This window comes from Chenopodium album, chromosome 18, assembly GCF_948465745.1.
Source record: "Chenopodium album chromosome 18, dcCheAlbu1.1, whole genome shotgun sequence".
NCBI lineage: Eukaryota > Viridiplantae > Streptophyta > Magnoliopsida > Caryophyllales > Amaranthaceae > Chenopodium > Chenopodium album.
In genome coordinates this window covers 4,729,830-4,752,995 of record NC_137851.1, presented here as the reverse complement: position 1 = coordinate 4,752,995, position 23,166 = coordinate 4,729,830, and the positions used below count along the sequence as shown (strand labels likewise).

The 23,166-nt window shown below is 35.1% G+C and overlaps 4 protein-coding genes across 6 annotated transcripts; 2 read left to right on the top strand and 2 right to left on the bottom strand.

Annotated features, from left to right (window-relative positions):
- The first annotated feature begins 1,834 nt into the window (after positions 1-1,834).
- LOC145591261 (14-3-3-like protein) lies at positions 1,835-5,436 on the top strand. Of its 3 annotated transcripts, none has more exons than XM_081647669.1 (5): positions 1,835-1,901; positions 2,884-3,391; positions 3,472-3,594; positions 4,060-4,176; positions 5,124-5,436. In XM_081647669.1, the coding sequence occupies exons 2-5, from the start codon at positions 2,912-2,914 to the stop codon at positions 5,175-5,177; spliced, it is 774 nt and encodes a 257-aa protein (XP_081503795.1). In that variant the 5' UTR covers positions 1,835-1,901; positions 2,884-2,911; the 3' UTR covers positions 5,178-5,436. The 3 variants fall into 3 exon arrangements, with proteins under 3 accessions (XP_081503795.1, XP_081503796.1, XP_081503797.1); XM_081647670.1 differs by lacking the exon at positions 1,835-1,901 and adding an exon at positions 1,930-1,946; XM_081647671.1 differs by lacking the exon at positions 1,835-1,901 and adding an exon at positions 2,054-2,070.
- Positions 5,437-8,578: 3,142 nt separating this feature from the next.
- On the top strand, positions 8,579-13,137 carry LOC145591259 (ultraviolet-B receptor UVR8-like). Its single transcript, XM_081647667.1, has 11 exons — positions 8,579-8,737; positions 8,854-8,998; positions 9,198-9,308; positions 9,409-9,469; positions 9,809-9,924; positions 10,247-10,332; positions 10,504-10,705; positions 11,170-11,223; positions 11,585-11,695; positions 12,330-12,386; positions 12,729-13,137. The coding sequence occupies exons 1-11, from the start codon at positions 8,709-8,711 to the stop codon at positions 12,933-12,935; spliced, it is 1,179 nt and encodes a 392-aa protein (XP_081503793.1). The 5' UTR covers positions 8,579-8,708; the 3' UTR covers positions 12,936-13,137.
- Positions 13,138-13,191: 54 nt separating this feature from the next.
- LOC145591260 (protein PLANT CADMIUM RESISTANCE 2-like) lies at positions 13,192-14,410 on the bottom strand. The gene is made up of 5 exons (XM_081647668.1): positions 14,272-14,410; positions 14,056-14,198; positions 13,883-13,954; positions 13,538-13,750; positions 13,192-13,410 (listed from the first exon to the last, which is right to left on the bottom strand). Exons 2-5 carry the CDS (start codon positions 14,177-14,179, stop codon positions 13,334-13,336), a joined length of 486 nt encoding a protein of 161 aa, XP_081503794.1. The 5' UTR covers positions 14,180-14,198; positions 14,272-14,410; the 3' UTR covers positions 13,192-13,333.
- Positions 14,411-20,085: 5,675 nt separating this feature from the next.
- LOC145592785 (cell number regulator 9-like) lies at positions 20,086-22,248 on the bottom strand. The gene is made up of 4 exons (XM_081649296.1): positions 21,976-22,248; positions 21,802-21,873; positions 21,286-21,498; positions 20,086-21,158 (listed from the first exon to the last, which is right to left on the bottom strand). Exons 1-4 carry the CDS (start codon positions 22,097-22,099, stop codon positions 21,082-21,084), a joined length of 486 nt encoding a protein of 161 aa, XP_081505422.1. The 5' UTR covers positions 22,100-22,248; the 3' UTR covers positions 20,086-21,081.
- Between the last annotated feature and the right edge of the window lie 918 nt (positions 22,249-23,166).

The following is a 23,166-nucleotide window of genomic DNA, read 5'->3' as shown; positions in this document are numbered from 1 at the left end:
GTTGTTCGTCACTGTAACCCAATTATAAAATTAATTATGTTAGGTTAATTGTATGTAAAGTGGTCACGCGAAATATATATACAAAAAAATAAAGAATATTAAGTTAACTAAGTTGTTGATGTTTTAAATACGCTATAACTAGGTTAGTTCCCGTGCCATGCACGATAATATTCAATAACCGTTATTAAACTAATATTATAATTAGTTTTTATAAACAAAATAAATTCTAAACATATAGTTTACAAATTTTGAGCAAAATAAAAGATTACAAAAGATATGTTAGATATTAACTGATGTAGAGAATGAGAAAAGTTATGTTAAGAATTTTTTTTTTTATAGCTATATAAATATTTATATTAAAGATATGTCAAACCTTTTTTATTTTAAGTAATTATATTGTATAAGGTTATGAAATTTTTGTAAATAAGATTTGTTTCTTTAATTGAAATTTAATCAAAAAAAAAAAAAAAAGACACACGAGAAAATGACATGTGTCATATGTCATTGCTGGTGTGTCTTTTAATATATAGTTATTGATTGATGATTATTGATTGATTATTTATGATTCTAGTTCAGTTAGTATGTAAGTTAGTAACCTTATAAATAAATACTTTGGGGTCGTTTGGTTGACAAGGGAAATAATTTTCCATAGGAATTGACAAATTATGGGAATTAACTTCCCACATTAGAAATCCCATGAATTGTTAAAAGTTGTTTGTTATTCATGGAGGAATTTGCAAATCATGGGAATTTCAAAGGAGACACTTGGTAATTTAATTCTCATGTTTTGTGGTCAACCAAACAAAACCCCACTATATAAATTCCCATGATTTTCTATTTCCCCCATTTCTTTTGTGCAACCAAACAAAACCTTTGTTTATTTCTTTTTAGATGTATCACTTTCTAAATAAAAAAGTTTTAAATTAAATGTATCACTTTTATTAAGTTCGTGTTTTCAGAAATGATACATGTAAAATCAATAAAAAAATAAGATGAAGAGAAAATGACCTCGTATGTATCAAATTAAATGGAGCAAACATTTTAGAAGAGGGGACACTATATTATTTTTACTGGAAATTCTACAATATAACCCGCTACTTTTAGAATTTCTACATTGTGCCCTTACTTTTTGAAACTTCTATATAGTAACCCACAAGTTCATTTAGTAACTATATAGTAACCTTGCCGTTATCCCACCGTTAATAAATTCCGTTAGTGGGGTCAACTCTTTAATTTTTAATTTTTTTTATTGATATTTGCGCGTTGTAAAAGTTCCGTTAAAGGTTTTTGGAGTTATTTTGGCTCTAAAGGGTTCAAATTGAGCTTAGATTTGCCAAAAAACAAACGTAAATACCTCGTTTTACATTTTGAAATGTAAACACGCAAATCGAGATATTTTTTAATACGCAAAACGAGGTATTTACGTTTCATATTTGCCAAATTTGAGCTTTAATAGAACATTTATCAACACGCAAATCGATAAAAAAAATATTTAAAATTGGGGAATGGGCCTCACTAACAGAATTTGTTAACGGTGGGATAAGGATAAGGTTATTGTATAGTATATTTACTAAATGAACTTGCAGGTTACTATATAGAAATTTCTAAAAGTAAGGACACGATATAGAATTTCTAAAAGTAAGGACACGATATAGAATTTCTAAAAGTAGCGGGTTATATCGCAAAATTTCCTATTTTTATTTTAGCAATTACGAGTAAAAAAAAAAAAAAAAAATCAGATTTCCTGGTTCCCAACCAGGTGTCAGGTTTCAATTGGACCCCTATTTAATATCATATATTAATATTAATAATTAATAAAATGATATTCTCCCCATTTTTAATCTCCCTTCCCCCTTCTTCTCACCTTCCACTCTCCCTCTTCCTCTCCCCCTCTTTCTCTGGTACGTCCCTTTTCTCTCTCCTCCGATTTCCCCTTCATTTTTAGGGTTTGTGCTTCATTCTTCTTTCTCATCGATTCGACTAATTTCTACAATTTCTTTAATAATTGTGTTTTTCAATTTGTCTCAGATCTTTGCTTTATTTATTTTGCGAGATTCCGGTTTCGTAAATGTGTGTGAACATTCGACTTTTGTAAATTTTATTTTAAATTATTTGATTTTCTTTTTGGTGTTGTACTTTGGTTAATTTTTATGTTATTTCTGTAGATTATTGTCGATTATTAATTGCGTATGAAATTAATCTAATGATTTTATGTTATGTTGATTAATTTTGTTTATCATGTTTTATCAGAAACCATTATTTGATTAATTTTACATTGTTTGTTTATTAAAATTCAGATACAATAGAATTGTCATGGATGATCGCTGAAAATTGGCAATTGAATAAATTATGGTATTTTTTTTTTTTAGAAATTTGCTTGCGTTTTTTTTTTTTTTTTTATTTTCATGATTATTTATTAAAGGTTGCCCTTTAAGCTTTGGCATAATCAAGTATGAGTGGTTGATTTGTTTTTTAATTAGTTGGGTGACATGTATACTTTGACCCCAAATTTCGGGATTAATCAAATCATTTACCAAATGTTAGAGAAATTATTATTATAATTAAAATGGGTTGGTATTGTAATATTTTATGTTCTTTTGATAAGGAAGGTTAATGTGAAACAAAGTAAATTTTAATATTAGTTTAGGAATTTATGACAAAATTACATGTCAATCAGTATATTTAGGCAATGTAGTTCTTTAGCTTGTGAGAATGAAGGAAAACATAATGTTGTATGATATTTTGGATGATTTGATTGATTGTTTTTGTTAGTGATTAGATTTGGTATGAAATTTGCTGCAATGAGTTTAGAGATTTGCATTTGCTATTCCTATTAGCTTACAAGAAAAGTATGTCTCCTGTGTTGTGCTTCTATGCTGCCAGATTTTTATTTTTGCTGTGAGTGGTAGAAATGGCGACTGAATCAAGGGAAGACAGTGTTTACATGGCTAAGTTGGCCGAGCAGGCTGAGCGGTATGAGGAAATGGTGGAGTTCATGGAGAAGGTTGCAAAGATGACAGATGCCGAGGAGCTTACTGTGGAAGAGAGGAACCTCTTGTCCGTGGCTTACAAGAATGTGATTGGTGCAAGGAGGGCTTCTTGGAGGATCATTTCTTCGATTGAGCAAAAGGAGGAAAGTAGAGGAAACGAAGATCATGTTACAACCATCAAGGAGTACAGGGGTAAGATTGAGACCGAGCTTAGCAAGATCTGTGATGGGATTTTGAAACTTCTTGAGTCGCACCTCATACCTTCGGCTTCCTCTGCTGAGTCTAAGGTATTCTACCAGAAGATGAAGGGTGACTATCATAGGTACCTTGCTGAGTTCAAGACAGGAGCTGAGCGGAAGGAGGCTGCTGAGAACACCCTGTTGGCTTACAAGTCCGCTCAGGTTGGTTCTTCAATATATTTCCTTTTCTCATTTGTTCTTTTGGATGGGATTTGCTGACTTATTTTATATGCTTTTTCCAGGATATTGCTCTTGCTGAATTGCCTCCTACTCATCCAATTAGGCTTGGGCTTGCTCTTAACTTCTCCGTATTTTATTATGAGATTTTGAATTCTCCTGATCGTGCCTGCAATCTTGCCAAGCAGGTATTACATTGTATACTAGTTTTGTTTTATTAGTATTAGTTTGTTCACTGATCCTGTTGATGAATTTTATTTCCATTTAAATCATTAGTTCTTCACATGCTTTAAAACAATTATATGCTTGTAAGGCCTTGCTTTGTATGACTATTTGGTTATGAATGAACTTAAGTTATTTTGTGTTAGAGAGAACAAATAATTGTTATGTCGACATTGTGAAGAATTATTTGTTAAATATTCTGAACCTTTTAATTTATTGAGTGCATTGTAACCGTGTAAAGATATTGACTTATGCTGTATCAAGCCCTAAAATAATGATCTATGTTAAAAAGGTTAATAAATATCAGAAGTATTTTACCTTTTAAGTTTGGACTGGCCCTTATTTTGCTTGTTGTGAGGAGGCTGGAGTTTGGCTATGCTCTGGTGTGAAGTGTCCTGTTTTCTGACTTTAAAATATTGTGTACTATATAGGCTTTTGACGAGGCTATCTCTGAGCTGGACACATTGGGTGAGGATTCATACAAGGACAGCACATTGATCATGCAGCTGCTGCGAGACAACTTGACCCTGTGGACTTCAGACAATGCGGTATCTATCTGTTCCTAAGGAGTCTATTTATGCCTTTTGTAGCCTACTGTTAAGTTCACTTAAATCTGATTTATTCTCGCCCAATGTGCTGCTGGATTCTCTTTTTGGGCTCTTTTATGGTTTTCCCTATCACTGATTTCATTAAAGATAGAATTATTATTCCATTGTTTAAGATAGGTTAACATGTAATAAAGATGAAAATTAGAATTGGTTGCTGCTGCAAGGATGGGAGTTTTAGTGAGACTTAATATTCAGTAGATTGGCCAAGAGTAGTCAAAATAGGCTATTGTCTGAAGCTATAAGGGATTATACACCTGCTACAAGCTGCCAATTGTTTTCTGATTTTGTGGTTACACAGGATAATAACCCGATTCATTGTCTGAGGCTTTGAGTATCTTAAATACCTTTTCTTGAGCATTCTGAACGTCTTTAGGAATTTTCACATCTGGCAGCATACATTTCTTTATATACTATCTTCTTAGTTTAAATTAGTCAGCAATGGAACACTAACTAGACAAGTATGGGATGACATGTAGGACTTCTCTTATGGGAAATGATCGTCTTACTATTTTCTAGGGCACCCTTCCACCATTTTATTTGTCATAAGTATGTAATGGAAGCTTGCATCATCATGAACAAAACTACAGAAGTGTGATTGCCTAAGAAATTTGATCATTATTTTGGGGGTTAGTAGTTGTATTTTAGTCTTTGCTAATGCCCAGTGTTTATGAATACCCTCTCTGTATCATTTTAGAACATGTATCATGTTTGCTTGAGAAGCCTTTGTACTTGTTTGCAGTCAACCTTTTTCTCCTCTTGTTTTGGCTGTCTTTGAAGTTTATTGCTGTTTTTTATTAAATACTCATATTATCTTCATCTTAGGCTTTTAATTGTGACCCCTACACCTTTGTTTAACTGACCATGCCCAAATCTATTTATTTATTCAGGAGGAAGGCGGTGACGAGATTAAGGAAACCGCTGGAAAATCAGGCGAACAGTGATAAGTTGGAGAATTGTGCTATGTATTTTTGGCATAGTATAGTAGTTGTTATTTGGATCGTAGTAGCTAGGTTAATATATTAGAATCACATGGTTTTTAGTTCTGGGTATTATCAGTACTCGTATTTAGTATTCTCTTTTTCATCTTAGACACTTAAAACACAGCATTGTGCTATGTTTATTTTATGTTCAATGTGTGAGATGTAGTTGCATATTTAATCTTTGCTTGGCGAGGGAGTATTTGATTTTTGTCATCCTCAAGGTTTGGTGTACTCTCTGATTGTTTTGTGACTTTTGTCAATGTTTAATAATTATATGTTTTTTAATAAATTGCTTTGTTTCAAGCTGAATTTAATCATTCCACAATGCAACCAAACACACATACGAATTTTTTTTTTTTTTTTTTTTTTTTGTCTGTATGTACAATCGATTGTACATTGTGCATGAGACAATTAAGGCTAAACGTAAAGATCCTCGAGAGAAGAATTAAGTTTTCTTTTTCGGATGCGCATTTTTTGCTTTTTCTTCGGGTTCTTTTCAATGTTGTGGTTGGGTTTAGCTTTATGTTCTTGTGATAACATTTAGTATAAGGTGGTTGCTGACTTGATGTCCACTACCAATTTCTTTTTAGGAGTAGATGGATTTGGGGGCATCTGGCATCGACCATGTTTGAGCCATTGATAGGATATGTCATATGTGGTATGTCCACTACACAAATTAGGTTCTTAATTGAGCCATCGACTGCTCATACAAAGTGGACTTTAGAGTAGTGCCTTCATTAGTTTTCAATAATCCTATTAATGACCAAATAGTCATACGAGTACATCCATATTATGTTTGGTTCGACAGAAAAATTTGTGCTTTGAATCAAATTATAGCAAATTTCAAGTCTTTCAACCAATGACTTGTTAGATTATACACTTGTTGATACAAATGACTAGGTATAAAAGACACCATTAAAACTTTTGATAACATTAAGGAGTACTCCGTACTATTGTGCAGAGACATTAAATGACTACAAGTCTCAATGTTTTCATCTAGTAGCATGTTTAGTCATCATTTGAATGTGCCTTAAATTTCGATCCCTAAGATGATATTTTACTCTGTATATAATTATATGAAAATTTTGAATTCATTTAGTTTCTTAGTTTCGGTTTCATATGATCTTTAGTAGTTCACACAATATATTTTAATTTTAGAATTTTTTTTTTTTTTTTTTTTTTTTTTTTTTGACGGGAAGCAAATTTTATTAAGCAACAACGCATATTGTAATTTTAAAGTTGATTTTAGTTAAATTCAGCTAGTTGTGGATAAAGGTTTGAAATTTGCTTCAACAAGGCATAAAACTCTGTAACAACTTTAGGTGATGTATCAACTTTCCATGAAGGTCCAACTTTTCTAATTTCATGCCAACCGAAATGACAAATACGCAATTCAATTTCTCTATGTCTAAGTGTTAGATGGCGCACTCAACTCAGTGTACCGAAAAAAATATGTATGGAGTACCACCAGGGCCGTCTCAAGTATTTCGGAGGCCCTGTGTCAATTATAAAAATGAGGCCCTAAAATTACTTTCAATTTAAGATACTACAGTAGTATTTTTTTTTTTTTTTTGACAGAGACAATTTAAATAATACTTCGTATTTGGTAATGCATTCCTTGAAACTAAAAATTACATTCAATTTATGTTAGTGTTTGAATTTTGATGCCTTTAGAACATAGTAATAAAACCAGTAATACCCCCAAAAAGACAAATGAAAACTAGATTAAAAAGGCTAGCTATGCCTATTTCCCCAAAATAGCAAACGAAGGTGCAGTTTAAAAAAAAAAAGAAAAATAGACGTCATACTTTAAATTGAAAACAATATTAGTGCAACTAATTAAAAATATATCAGCAAGCCAAGTTGAATAGAAAAGTTGAAAATCCCCATTTATATAGACACAAGAGAGTAGAGAACAAACCTCCATGGCTCTACCGACCGCGAGTTTCTCAAATCACGCAAAGACAACCACTTCATTAACAAATGGTGATTTTTTTTTTTTTTTTTTGTTAAAAAGAAAACTTTAAAAAACTAAAACTAGCGAAATGAAGCTCCGTTTGTTTGGATTTGGTGGCAGCAATCAATTGATTGAATGATAATTTGGTACTACTTTGAACAAAAAAATTAAGAACCGTATACATTTGGATTTCGGAGCATGGGAGGAAATAGGAGAAATAAGATATAACTCATAAAAATTAGACAGAAATAACTCAATAAGTATCAATTACCAAAGTCAAGTGTTTTAATTACCAAAATTAATGAGTATCAATTACCAAAGTCAAGTGATTTAATTACTTTGGTAAATTAAAAAACAAAAAAATGAACAAGTGCGGAGTAATTAATTATGGAAGTTGGAGGAGACCAAGGAGTACATGGTGGAAAGAATCAGATCAACAATCTACACTGGGCTTCAGAACATTTTGGGGCCCTAAACATATTGGGGCCCTGTGCTAAGGGCCTGTTTGCACAGGTCCTTAGCCGGCCATAAGTACCACTAGATTGCAATTTCATAAACAAATTTTGAATTAATTAGCAATTTATATGAATAAATACTATCTACAAGTTATTATCTCACAATTTATTCTTCTAAAATATTTTGTTTTCTTTTATTCAACATAATGCTTTTTCAAAGCATGTTTAAATGTAAATTTGATTAAACAAATGTATCTTTTGTTACTATGCATACAACATTACTGCGCATCCATTTTTTTAGTTGACAAGTTTTATTTATTATGCTTGCCAACGCATAAATTGAACGATTAATATTTTCAATTAACTAACATTGTAAATTTATATTCCATATAAAATAGATAAGGAGTATAAATAAAATTTACATTCAAACCATTCAACTAAATTCCACTTGACTATATTTTATCATAAGCTCGTAGCTATAAATTACTCCCACCGTTTTTTTAAATACATCACTTTGATTTTTGCACTATTTACATACCATGGTTGACTTAATTTTTTCACCTCTATAAAATAAATAAATGTTATTATATAATATATCATTAGATTAGTCATAATGTCTAGTTTCATATTATAATTTTGTTATAATTTTTACTAATAGACAATTAAAGATATTAATGGTCAAAGTTGAGTCTCGGCAAATATGCCGGTCAAAGTGATGCGAATAAAAATAAACAGAGGGAGTACAAAAGTTTAAAAACGGAGGAACTATGTTCTTTCGAATGTGCAATGAGTTAAGGCCTATTATTTTCAGCTTAATTTCAGTTCAGTTTAGCTCCTAATTTCCTTCTCTCATAAATAATTTATTTAGCTCAATTCAGGAAATTATAACATGCGCTTAGCGTCCTAGCGAGCATGTTTCACCCGTGTGCATAATCTAAATACCAAGCAGGGCGAGTACAGAGGCTTAAGCTTCAATCAAACAACCTCACTACTCAATTACTCGTTTCATACCTTCCTCACATAAAAACCCCGTTACTCTCGCCGTTCTATACATTTTTCTCTCCTCAACTCTTCTACTCTATGCCTTCAGACACCGCCGTCATCGCTTGGTCTCTTTACTTCTTCTTCCCTTATTCTTCTGTATATTTAACTATTTTATTTTCGGGTTAGTTTACTAATAGTTAATTAATTGAATGATGATGAAGTTGCTTGTTAATGGTGGCAGGGGTTCAGGAGAAGATGGACAATTAGGTATAGGCAACAATGAAGATAAAGAATGGGTCTGCCAAGTTAAAGCTCTTCAAAATTACAGTGTTTCCTCTGTTGTTGCTGGTAGTCGCAACTCTCTCGCTCTTTGTGAAGATGGCAAGGTTAATTTTTGATTTTTAGAATTTTTTCGGATTAAAGATTAGATATTTTCATCTGGGTTGGGCTAAATTTTTAATTTTTTGTTTGAAGCTGATCTTAATTTTGGTGGGTTTTGCTGAAAATTTCGGCAAGTAATTTAGAACTTGGGAGTAATTTAATCAGCTGAATTGATTGGATTTTGTTGATTTTTTTTTTAAATAGTTGTTTACATGGGGATGGAATCAAAGAGGGACTTTAGGGCAACCACCTGAGACTAAGGCTGAGAATGTGCCTACTCAGGTTAAAGCTCTTGCCAATGTGAAAATTGTACAGGTGAAGTCTATAAATTTGCTTTAAATTTTTTTGTGGGTTGTTTTGGTATATTCTGTTTGTGTTAGTGGAAGTAATGTGGTTGGATTGTTTTCGATTTCAGGCGGCCATTGGCGGGTGGCATTGCTTGGCTGTTGATGATCAAGGCCGTGCTTATGCTTGGGGTACATGTTTTTATTATAGTTCTTGTTCTTAATTTGGTTTCTTACATAAGGTTTTTATAGTTGAGGATCAAGCTATTCTATCCAATGGGACTATAAGATAAGAAATTTCTTTAATCTTTAATTGTTACATAGCAATCTTGTAAGTGAGCAGTTAGTTAGCTCTTGTATGTGTACCATTTAGCTGTTCTTTGATATCATTACAAACACCATTGTTGAAATGGGACTAAGGTAATCCAGAGGTTCAAATGGGAATTTTTAAAATCTGTAAACTAAATTGTTTTGCTATCGCAAAGCAAAATCAACTAAATGTCTGAGCTTAAATGTATGGGTTTCATGTAGGTGGTAATGAGTATGGGCAATGTGGTGAAGATCCCGAGAAAGATGAAACTGGCAGGCTTTTGCGAAGGGATATTGTAATTCCTCAACGTTGTGCACCAAAGCTTAAAGTTCGCCAGGTTGGATACTAGAAATTTGCTAGGCACTTAATTTCTTGCTGCTTTCGGTTGTGTTAGATATTCATGATCATGTTCTTGATGATGTTTTTGACTAGGATGGTTGTTGGATACTTGGATTTTTTTTTTCTTAGTTGTGTACCTGTATAGATATTGTGCAATGAAAATGCTACCCGTTTAACTCCCAACTTTTAGGGGTATATGAGATCTGCTAGAAAGAACTAATCTTTAAATTCTAAGTTTGAGGGGGGACTAAAAAATCTGCTTCACAGCTTGTGCCTTTATGTTGGACCTAGTAATTTTAGTTACTGTTCAATTCTTTTAGGTGGCTGCTGGAGGGACACATTCAGTGGTCCTTACACGTGAAGGACATGTATGGACTTGGGGTCAGCCATGGCCACCTGGAGATATGTAGGTTCCTCTCAATTCCTACTGCTGCATATATTAATCTTTTGTATTGTTTTGTAAGATAAAAGATGCCAGTCTCCCTTTGTTATGCTAGACTAATTGTTCATGCTTTAGTGTTGTGTTATCTTTTGTTTCATTTTCTTATTCTGGTGTCTTGTCTTCCATTTCGATCAGAAAGCAAATTTTTGTTCCAGTTCGAGTACAAGGACCGGAAAAAGTGCGATTGATTGCAGTGGGAGCATTTCATAACTTGGCTCTTGAAGAAGATGGGACGTTATGGGCATGGGGTAATAATGAGTATGGGCAGCTTGGAACTGGAGATACTCAACCTAGATCACAGCCTATTCGTGTACAGGGGCTTTCTGGTCTTACACTGGTACATGGTTTCTTATATTCCATACTGCTTTACCATTTATTATTATTATTATTTTTTTTTTTGGGTGTTTCTATGAATTCTATCCTGCGTTTTGGAATTCTCTCCCTAGTCATCGGTATAACTGCAATTGAGTAGTATTCCTGATAGTTGGAGATGTAAATTTTCTGGATCGTACCTTACCATCTTCTTCGCTAAATGATGGTTCTTATTTATGACATTCATATCTTTACTATTTCTCTTAAAACATTTATTGTATTGCTGCTATGATAAAGGTTAAAGAGAGTACTTCAAAGGTTGAGGTAGAGAGCAATTAAAAATGAGTGATGAATTCTTTGGTCAGATTAAGTCCATTCGGATTTATCGTTATGTCATATATGACGCTTAGATGCTTTGCTGGATTGCTGCTTTTATTTAAGAAGGAACTTGTACATTGAGCCTAACTTTTGTTGTCTGTGAGGGACTAGGTTGATATTGCTGCTGGTGGGTGGCATTCTACTGCTCTGACGAGTGCAGGAGAGGTATGCACTTTCATCTACAAGAAACTTATTCACCCTGGCAAATGTTTAATCAACTTTTAATGATTCATATTGTCATGTTCTCTCTGCCATGATGGCTTGTGACCCTTACTGCTGCTTATTCCTTAACTCTTGTCACTACCATGCCCCTAGCACATAAATCATGATACTTTATCAAGGTGCATGTGTATCCTAGATCAGGATGCTTTATATTCCGTATTTTATATGCCTCGTAGTGCAGCTAGAAAAAAATACAGGGAAATATGATGCTTCTCGCACTTTTTTTACATTACTTTGCTGGACATAAATTTTCCTTTAATCTTTTTGGTTGCTAAGCACATTCCTCATTGAATGCTACTTCAAGGTTTATGGTTGGGGTAGAGGAGAGCATGGACGGCTTGGATTTGGAGATGACAAGAGCAGTAAAATGTTGCCACAGAAGGTGCAGCTTTTAGCCAATGAAGATATAGTTCAGGTATGATCTTACAAGCTTCAAAGCAATCTCCCTTATGACATTTTCTTAGGATAATTCAGCAAGAACCACTTTCTTTCGGAAAGCTTGATTGCTTAGAATGTAATAGATCCTTATCTTCCTCATAAGTTTCAATACTTGTGTAATTGTGTTCGTACTACCTTAGGCCTTCGCTTGCCTTTTTTTTTTTTTTTTAATACTAGTATTTGTCTTCCCAATAGCTTCTATAACGACATCCATCAAATGCTTGTGTTTCTCCAGATTTTAAGCTCTTTTTAGTGTGCATGCTCCATTATGTCTTTGGCATGAATCGCTGATTGTAAAACATTAAAAGCTCAAGATATCTGATACTTTTATGGATTATATTATGCTTATGAGCTTGGTTTTTGAGCTCAAACCTCATGTGAGTTTGTGGGATATCCTAATCCAAAGAGTTAAATTGTTAAATATTTGTACACTATGATGATGTCTGGGCGCTTGTACGTGTAGTACAATATAGATACTCAGTAGAACAGTAGTTTGCTGAGAAATTAGTTCAAAGACTTAAAGCTTAATTGATTAAGAATTTGTTATCATGAAATCATCGAATCAATTTTATTTGACCCTATTGAGAGTGACGTTGACTTTTGATCATCAGGTATCTTGTGGAGGAACTCATTCAGTTACAATGACACGAGACGGACGAATATTTACAGTAAGCACCCTTCGCTCCTCTCCTTTCAGTGACTACTGGCCTACTGCACTCTGAGGTGTTTGATTAATGGCTTGGTTTTTTGGCGATATGACTGAAAATTTCAACACTGCTATATGTTTACTTGATATTAATGCATCACACATTATGTGGATCCCAGTTTCATTTATTTGGCTGTTTGTCTGAAATACATCAGAATTATACTACTCCAGTATTCAAATCATTTTAAGTGATTACCTTAATATTGCACTAATATGGATTTTATGCCAATTTACAGTGTGTCAGAGTCCAGTATTTTATTTCCCAGTTTTGGTTGTCAGCTGTTTCTTCTTTTTCTGTTTGCAGTTCGGGCGAGGTGACCATGGCCGTTTAGGATATGGACGGAAGGTCACAACCGGTCATCCGATGGAAGTACCAATAAACCTCCCTCCTCCAAGAAATGATGGTGAGGAGGAGAAAGCTGAAGCGCGTTGGCGGGCTAACCTAATAGCATGTGGTGGTCGACATACTTTGGCTATTGTTAAATGGCAAGCTGATGATGATGAATTATAAGCTATATATGAAACTAATGTTCTTATCACGGACCTTTTATTGTCAATTTTAATAATCTAAAACTCCATAAATAATAATCAGTGGTTTTGTTCTCGGCTTCTCGCTGCCCTGACCTCTGTTTATGTTTGGTTGAAGGAGATTAAACAGTTATGTATTTAAACACGAATGAAATACGATGAAACATACTGTTTTTATTCAGAAATCTTTGCTATGATATGACACATACACATTGATATGAAGGCGTAAAACACTCAAATTCTCGAAATATAGGACATCCATTTTAGGATCACAAAAATGATATACGAAGTAAAAAATTACAAATAAGTACAGTATTCAAATGGAGTATTTTCATATATGAACATGTATGTAATAATCTTGTAATCTTCCATGTGTTGAGCTTATCGGGTCATGCCGCCCGGCATTGGTGGAGGAACCACCGTCCCTTGGTTTTGCCTCTCCATGTTACCATGCCATCCTATAGATACATAACAAAGCAACATAAATACAAATTCCGTTAATTACAAATTTCAAATAACACGATCAGTTGCTAAGATTATTTGTGGACGTAAGGAGTACTTATAAATAAGGGATTGATAACGTACCAAGGGAAACATCGTAGCCACGGTGTTCAAGCTCGCGGTACTCTTGGCATAATGCACAAGGCTCACACCAGAAATGAGTACAACAATCTGCACAGCTGTTCTCTGGTATCCCGTATTGCGTCCTCATCTTTGATCGATATGAACATGAATATATCCATTGACATCCCGTAACTACCATGATTAATGAATATACCGCTCCACTTACCCCACATGCTGCATCCAACAATTTATACAAATTTGATCATTAAATCCTACATTGACTTTTTTTTTGTGAGACAATTACCGTTAAAGTAAAAAAATAAGAATTATAAGATGAAAGGAGTAGCATTTTGTAGTGCTACTTGCATGATGAGCCTTTGTCAACAATCTCTGCTATACGTCCAAAGGTGATGCAGGGGCACCAGCATGTCAAACAGCCTGCATTATTTTGAAAGTTACCAATTATTATTATCATGCAGGACAATTAAATTCAATAAGATTTGAAGTTTTTAATTTTTTTTTAAAAAAGATGGACTTACACAGAGGAATATCAGATAAACAATTGCAAAGATTAGTAGAGAACTCTCCAACAGCACCACCATTACTTGGAGGAGCATTCGGCTCGGGCACCGGAATTCCCATTGCAGGCTGTTGTTGCTTCATGATTCAATACTTAAAAATCCTAAGAATAGAGTATAGAGTTAGTTGTAGTATTGGATGATGAACAAAAAAATTAGGATTATGAGAGTACATACAGTAAGTGGTGGGTACTTTATACTCCTATTTATTTCATTATTTATGAGAAATCAAAAGTGAGAGTGGCTGATTAATTAGGATAGAAAATTCAAGGAAGAAGGTATGGCAAGTGTAAGAGGGTCCCCTTGGCCCTTACTATGTGCAGTCATTATTAGCAGTTTGATTAACACGTTAGAATTTGGATAGGAAATTGAATTGGTAAAATTTTTCTTAGTCGTTATTGGTCAACTAAGTATTAATTCATCATAAACAAACAAGGAAATTTTGTTTTTGTAATATAGGAGCTTAAATTAAGGTTAAGATATATATGAAGCCTTTTTTTTATTTTTGTTTTGTGTGTATTTTGTTATAGTGGAGGTCATATATTAAAAGTTAAAATTAATGATATAGACAGAATTTATAATCAAGTTTTAACTTTTAAGTACTACAAGTATATCACTAAGTTATATATATATCCGTATTACTAAAACTATTTGAACATCTTAAAATGCTCGTAATCTATGTAATTGTATCATTTTGTGTAGAGGAATTGGTTAATAATTAATACTTTGACCAATTCCTCATCTTAAGTAATAAGTATTTTAAGTCAAAATTACTTATCTTGTAAGTTGTAATGTAAGAAGTATTAAGATGGAGGGAAAGGCAGGGTACAGTGATTGTGCCAAATAAATCAAAGTCAACACGAAAGAGCTTTGGTCTGGCTAAAGCCGCCAAGCCTATTTAAAGTGGAGATGGTCCATACTCCATATGCACATGGTCCTCTCCTAGTTGATTCGTGAATTGAATTATATGTATATTTATATAATATGGTAATATGATTATTATTATTTTGTTTAACTTCATATAAAAACTTATAATTATGTATAAACGATGGACTTTTGATGTGTAGTAGTAATAAAAACTGTTTCGGCAAAAAATGGCTAACCGGGCCCCAGCGAGCTGCTGATGTGCCTCGGATGTGGGCCTTCGTCGGACCTGCAAAATGAACTCCGAGCCCCGGGGGTGGACCCCGGGGCGGAGCCTCCGACGCTCAAGTTAGTGCCAAACAATGGATATTTTTTAGAGAGGTTTTTTAGGAGAGAGAGGTGTTTCATGGTCATCTTAATGTAAGAGTGACCAACCCTTTTACCTTTGCCCTAAGTAGGGTATATATAGAGGTTATGAGTGGGCTTTTGGACCCAAGCAATGTAAGACTTATTTGGACCTTTTAGGCCCTTTGGTCTTATGAGGCTATAACGTGGTCGTGGGTTCGATCCCCACAGACGGCGCCAAATTGTTTCGGCAAAAAATGGCTAACCGGGCCCCAGCGAGCTGCTGATGTGCCTCGGATGTGGGCCTTCGTCGGACCTGCAAAATGAACTCCGAGCCCCGGGGGTGGACCCCGGGGCGGAGCCTCCGACGCTCAAGTTAGTGCCAAACAATGGATATTTTTGAGAGAGGTTTTTTAGGAGAGAGAGGTGTTTCATGGTCATCTTAATGTAAGAGTGACCAACCCTTTTACCTTTGCCCTAAGTAGGGTATATATAGAGGTTATGAGTGGGCTTTTGGACCCAAGCAATGTAAGACTTATTTGGACCTTTTAGGCCCTTTGGTCTTATGAGGCTATAATGGGGCCTACCCATTATAGTACCCAAACAACTAGCCCCCCAGACCCAATTCTATTTGAAAAATGAGTTGGGTTTTATTTCATTCCCAAATAAGTCATTCAATAGAAATTGGGCCGGAGGATTTTGTCTGTTTGGTTTTATGGATTGTAGCCGGTGCTACTCTCTTAGATCCGAAGATCGTAAGAGACGATTACTCCTTATCCAAGGATCATTAGAGTGTTGCTAGAGATATTTTTCGGATTTAGAAGTTTGTCAATTTTTTGACCTTCATCCTATCCCTCAATCTTGATCCGAGGATACTAGGAGTTTAACAAATGCAATCACTCTTTATCCGAGGATAATAAGAGTTTAACAAAGGCAGCTTTCTTAGAACCGAAGATCATAAGAGTCGATCACTCTTTATCCGAGGATCATTAGAGTGTTGCTAGAGATATTTTTCGGATTTTAGAAGTGCGTCAATTTTTTACCTTCATCCTATCCCTCACTCTTAATCCGGGGACCGTTAAAAACGTAGAGTGTTGCTAGAGATATTTTTCGGATTTTTTCGAGGTGGTCAATTTTGACACTACCTCATCCTATCCCTCACTCTTGATCCGCGAACCGTTAAAAACGTCGAGTGTAGCTAGAGATATTTTTCGGATTTTAGAAGTGTGTCAATCTTTGAACTTCATCCTATCCCTCACTCTTGATCCAAGGATATTAAGAGTTTAACAAAGGCAACTTTCTCAGATCCGAAGATCATGAGAGGCGATCACTCTTGATCCGAGGATCATAAGAGCTTAACAAAGGCGACATTCTTAGATCTGAAGATCATAAGAGGCGATCACTCTTGATCTGAGGATCATAAGAGCTTAACAAAGGCGACATTCTTAGATCCGAAGATCATAAGAGTTTTTTCGAGCCTTCGGATACGTGGGTCCGAAGGGTACTCTCGAGCCTTCAGATACGTGGGTCTGAAGGGTTTTTTTTTTTTTTTTTTTTTTTTTTTTTTTTTTTTTTTATCAAAGGCAACACTCTTTGATCCGAAGATCATAATATCCAAGGATTGAAAGAGTTATTACTCTTGATCCGAGGACTGAAAGAGTTCATCCGAGGCAACACCCTTGATCCAAGGACTGAAAGAGCTTATCACTCTTGATCCGAGGACTGAAAGAGTTATTACTCTTGATCCGAGGACTAAAAGAGCTTATCACTCTTGATCCGAGGACTGAAAGAGCTACTCTTGATCCAAGGACTGAAAGAGCTTATCACTCTTGATCCGCGGACTGAAAGAGCTTATCACTCTTGATCCGAGGACTGAAAGAGCTACTCTTGATCCGAGGACTGAAAGAGCTACTCTTGATCCGAGGACTGAGTTTAAAAATTTCCAACTCTTTTAGGGGATAACCCCTTGCCCCCCAGAAACTGGTTTATTCGAAGTACTTCGGTTAAACTGTGTTTCTAGTTGAGCTAGAGAGGTATTTCTTGTCATCGTTAGAACGATGGGCGTTTTTATCATCATCATCGTGAGGGTGACTGATGATTATTATTTTTATCATCAATTTCGTAAGGATAATTAATGATGTTTTTTTTTTTTTTTTGGTTCGGATGAAATTACCAAAGATATTTGCTTCAAATTGTTTGCTTCATCCGGATTACTACGAAACTTTTGAAAAGGTTTCGATTTTGAGGCTAAGAGCAGTACCCTCGGCCTCAAGGATTCAGCTTGGTGGCTCTTCAGCGACCCCTTCGGCTCATATCACCTTTGGCTTGGCATGAACCGGCTTTGGCTCGGCTGAACCTAGATGGGCCTCGGCTAGGAGTCAAGCTTCGGCTCGAATTTACCTTCAGTCCGACACCCCACCTTCAGCTCGACCCCACCTTCGGTGTGGCCGCCTCGGTGTGATTTTAGGACTTTCGGCTTATCCGAAACTTCAGCAAGACCCGCGACCTTCAGTCGTCTGAAGAGCTCTCTTCGGCCTCGGAAACCTCGGCTCGGCTAGAGAAGCTGAGCTAATAATCTCAGCCAACTTTTTGGTGAGCTTGATGAAGAAGATAAGGGGGCCGATAAGTTTTTGACTTGAAAACAAATTTACCCAAGTTATTTGCTTCGGATCATTTGAACCACCTTCGGCTCAGATGAGCTTCGGCGAGGATGAACCGACGTCGGCTCAGATGAGCTTCGGGTAGGAGCTCAAGCTTCGGCGAGGATCCACCTCGGCTGGGAGCTCAAGCTTCGGCGATGGCTAGCCTCGGCTAGGAGCTCGAACTTCGGCGGGGATGAACCTCGGCTGGAAGCTCGAACTTCGGCTACTAAATTCTCGGAGTTCGAATTGAACACCAATGTAATCAGAGTTTTCCCCGGGCCATTTGCTTCGGCTGGGTGCTGCAACCTTTGGCAAGGACAACTTCGATACGGAGCCAAAACCTTAGCGGTAAAAGCCTCGGCAGACATGAACATTTGCTTCGGCTGTAATGAGCTTTGGCTCAGATGAACATCGTCATTTTGCTTCGGCTTATGTCAAGAATTATTGGCTTAATAGCTCAAAACTCAATTTAATCAAGGGTGAATTTTACCCTTGATCTGTGAGTTCAATGAGCTTTGCCGTCTGACTTATCTGTTTGGCCATGGCTCTTTTCATCTGTCTCGGCTTTCGATTTTTTGCAGCTTTTTTTTTTTTTTTTTTTTTTTTTTTTTTTTTTTTTATAAAGAAGAAACACTTTCTTTAAATTGCTACTAGGAACTAGGAAGTGAGAATGATGAGAAGATGTGGGACCAACTTTTCTATTCTTTATAAAGAAATAGTGAGTAGTAAAAACTAGGGGGTTGAACTTTTTCTTTTGACGGTGGTTTCATTAGTTTGTTAAAGGCAAACTAATGGAAAGGAAAGCAAGAGTCATGCTTTGAGTAATTGGTAGTAGCTTTTTTGTGAAGATGTTAGAAGTAAATCCTCTAAGCTACCCATATTATTTGGTTCGCTTCTCACGGTAGAGAACGATGACCATGAAATTATGGATCTTCATGGGTTGTAGTACTCGTCTCCCCACAGACGGCGCCAAATTGTTTCGGCAAAAAATGGCTAACCGGGCCCCAGCGAGCTGCTGATGTGCCTCGGATGTGGGCCTTCGTCGGACCTGCAAAATGAACTCCGAACCCCGGGGGTGGACCCCGGGGCGGAGCCTCCGACGCTCAAGTTAGTGCCAAACAATGGATATTTTTGAGAGAGGTTTTTTAGGAGAGAGAGGTGTTTCATGGTCATCTTAATGTAAGAGTGACCAACCCTTTTACCTTTGCCCTAAGTAGGGTATATATAGAGGTTATGAGTGGGCTTTTGGACCCAAGCAATGTAAGACTTATTTGGACCTTTTAGGCCCTTTGGTCTTATGAGGCTATAATGGGGCCTACCCATTATAGTACCCAAACAAAAACGAAGAAAGTGGTACGTAGTTTCAAGATCAATGTGATCATAATTACAAATAAGGAGGAGGAGAATTCGGTGCATAAACAAGGCTTAAGAGTTTCCCTACTAAAACCAATTAGTAATTGTAGGAATTACTCCTTTACCTTATAAAGTGGAATCACCTCTCCTCTTTCTTCAATGTGGGACACTCACAAATGGGCAACAATGGGTTCAACACAAACAATTGTTTTTTAATTCGGTTAACATAATTTTTTTTTAATGTAACACTTTAATCGACTTTGTTGCACTATTTATGTAGGGGCTTTGACTTGAATTTTACAAATGTATAATTATAACAAGTTCTTGGATTAGTTACATGTACCAAGTAAACTTTTTCCATCTAAGTAATGTATACTCCCTCTGTCCTTTTTTTTTGCTCTATTGGACTTTTCATGATCTTCGAGACGCATGTTAAAACGTATATATCTCAAGATCTATAAATGTAAAAATTATAAAAACTTGATATTAAAAAAATATATAATTCGACGAATCCAACAAGATCCCACTTGATTATATTATCTCTAATACATTAATGGGAATTTGCGGTAAAAGTTATTAACAGTCGACTCAAAAATTAGCTATGGGGCAAAAAAATAGGGACAGAGGGTGTAACTATCATATAACAAGTTGTTGAATCAGTTACAATGTACCAATCTATATTAATATTAAAAAACAATTAAATGTATTAACGGTCAAAGTATACACACTATATGTTAGTAGTGTTACTTAATTACTGTATCATGGATTCTTTGGTGAATACTTTCTTGCATTGTATTGCATGCAATTTTTTATTTTTTTTTTTATAAGAAGAAAAAGGGATTTCATTAATAAAATATCGCCAAACGGCACTTACATATAATTATCAAGAAATCAAGAATTCCAACACAAGTACACACCTTAAAACTAATTACATCGTATATAGATATGAATAATCGCCTTTAAAGCAAGATTAGCGCAGTCTTATTTTAAGATTATAATCCATTACCACATCAGTCATTAGGTTATTTTTTTAATTTATAATTATATTAAGACTCCTTAAAACTCGATCACATTTACATCTTTATCCCTAAATTTAGTTAAGACTTCTCATACCATACATTATTATTATTATTATTATTATTATTATTATTATTATTATTATTATTATTATTATTATTTTTTTTTTTTTTTACTCTGAGTGATTTCCCTCAATATAGTTGGATCAAAAATTAATTCCCATTATACATTGGTTTAAAAATAAATTCCCAATGTACCGTCCAAGTAGGATTGGTGCTTGGTTCAGCTTAGAACCGCTAACGACATTAGCGGTTTTTTATTTTTAAAAAAAAAATACAAAGAGACCAGCTGTTACAGAAAACAGGTCTCTTTGTTCTTAGTATTATGAAAAGGACACCTACACCCAAGTAAAGCGGGTTTGTCGGTTGGTGTTTGTTTTTTCTCAAAAGAATATAAACCTGTTATTTCAAAATGTGGTCTCTTTTAAGTGTTCAATGCATTTAAGGAGGCAAAGAGAGTTGTTACTAATAAAAGGGGGTCTCTTTTTAAAACCGCTAGTACAAATACCGATTCTAAAACAAAAACCGCTGTTGTTATTAGCGGTTTATGGTGAACAAAAATAAAACTCCACATCAATCCTACGTGGACGGTGTTTGGAGAATTTATTTTCAAAACGATGTATAAAGGGAATTTGTTTTCTTTTTCACATTATCGTGGGAAATCACTCTTTTACTCTAAAAATTAAAATCTTCCATATGTGTTGAGCTTATCGGGTCATGCGGCCCGACATCGGTGGAGGAACCACCATCCCTTGGTTTCGCCTCTCCATGTTACCATGCCATCCTATAGATACATAACAAAACAAAATAAATACAAATTCCATTAATTACAAATTTCAAATGACACGATCAGTTGCTAAGATTATTTGTGGACGTAAGGAGTCATTGTAAATGAGGGATTGATAACGTACCAAGGGAAACATTGTAGCCACGGTGTTCAAGCTCGCGGTACTCTTGGCATAATGCACAAGGCTCACACCAGAAATGAGTACAACAATCTGCACAGCTGTTCTCTGGTATCCCGTACTGCGTCTTCATCTTTGATCGATATGAACATGAATATATCCATTGACATCCCGCAACTACCATGATTAATGAATATAACGCTCCACTTACCCCACATGCTGCATCCCAAAATTTATACAAATTTTTGTGAGACAATTACCGTCGAAATAAGAATGAGACTAAGGGCCTGTTCATATTTACTGAACTGAGCTGAACTGAACTGAACTGAACTGATTGGAACTGAACTGAATTGAGCTGAAATGAATATTTTATGTGAGAGGGAAATTAAGAGCTGAACTGAACTGAACTGATTGGAATTGAACTGAACTGAACTGAACTGATTGGAGCTGAACTGAACTGAACTGAAATTAAGTAAATGTGAACAGGCCCTAAAGGAGTAAACATTTTGTAGTGCTACTTACATGATGAGCCTTTGTCAACAATCTCTGCTATACGTCCAAAGGTGATGCAGGGGCACCAGCATGTCAAACAGCCTGCATTATTTTGAAATTTACCAATTATTATTATCATGCGAGACAATTAAATTCAATAAGATTTGAAGTTTTTAAATTTTTTTTAAAAAAGATGGGACTTACACAGAGGAATATCAGATAAACAATCACAAAGATGAGTAGAGAACTCTCCAACAGCACCACCATTACTTGGAGGAGCATTCGGCTCGGGCACCGGAACTCCCATTGCAGGCTGTTGTTGCTTCATGATTCAATTCAATACTTAAAATTGTAAATGTGCAAGAAACAAATCCTAAGACTAGAGTGAGAGTATATATAGTAAGTGATGGGTACTTTATATTTATTTCATTATTTATGAGAAATGAAAAGTGAGTGGTGGCTGATTAATTAGGATAGAAAATTCAAGGAAGAAGGTATGGCAAGGTTTTAGTAAGTGTATTAAGAGGGTCCTTGGCCCTTACTATGTGTAGTCATTATTAGCAGCTTGATTAACACGTTAGAATTTGGATAGGAAATTGGTATGATTTTTCTTAGTCATTTTTGGTCGACTAATTAGTACGAACTACGAAGTAATTGATAAACAAACAAGAAAACTTTGTTTTTGTAATAGGAACTTAAGATTAAGGTTAAGGTTTAGCTTTTTAAGGTCAAGAAGTACATAGGATATACATGAAGAGCCCGTTCAGTTCAGCTCACCTCCAATAGCTTTTTAAGGTTAAGGTATTTTTTTCAATTCAGTTTACCTCCAATCAGTTCAGTTCACTTCCTAATTTCCTTCTGTCATAAACAATTCATTTCAGCTCTATTCAGTTCAACTAAGTTTAGTAAATCTGAACAGGCCCGAAGCCTTTTTAATTTTGTTTCGTTTTGTATAGGGTTGTCAAATGTGTCGTGTCATGTTGATGTTAAACGGGTTGAAAAACCCTTGACCCAAACCTAACTCGTTTATTAAACGGGTTGAAAACCCTTGACCCAAACCTAACTCGTTTATTAACGCGGGGTAACCTTTTACCCACATAGTATGTAATAAATTAAATAATATTCAATTCAAAAATAAAAAAGACAAACATCATTAATTAATTAAAGATACTACAAGTCTACATAGTTTAAAGTTAGTAGTTTTAGCAAAAGATACCATAGGGATTTAAAACTAGTAGGTTTAATAATACGGACATATATAAGAATTGTCTCGAATTATACACTAAATTTAATTTTAATTTACAAAAGATGAAAATTATAATTTTGTAGCTAAATTAACCGTCAAAAAATTACCAAAATGTATAAATGGTGCCAAAGTAATTACAAAATTACTAG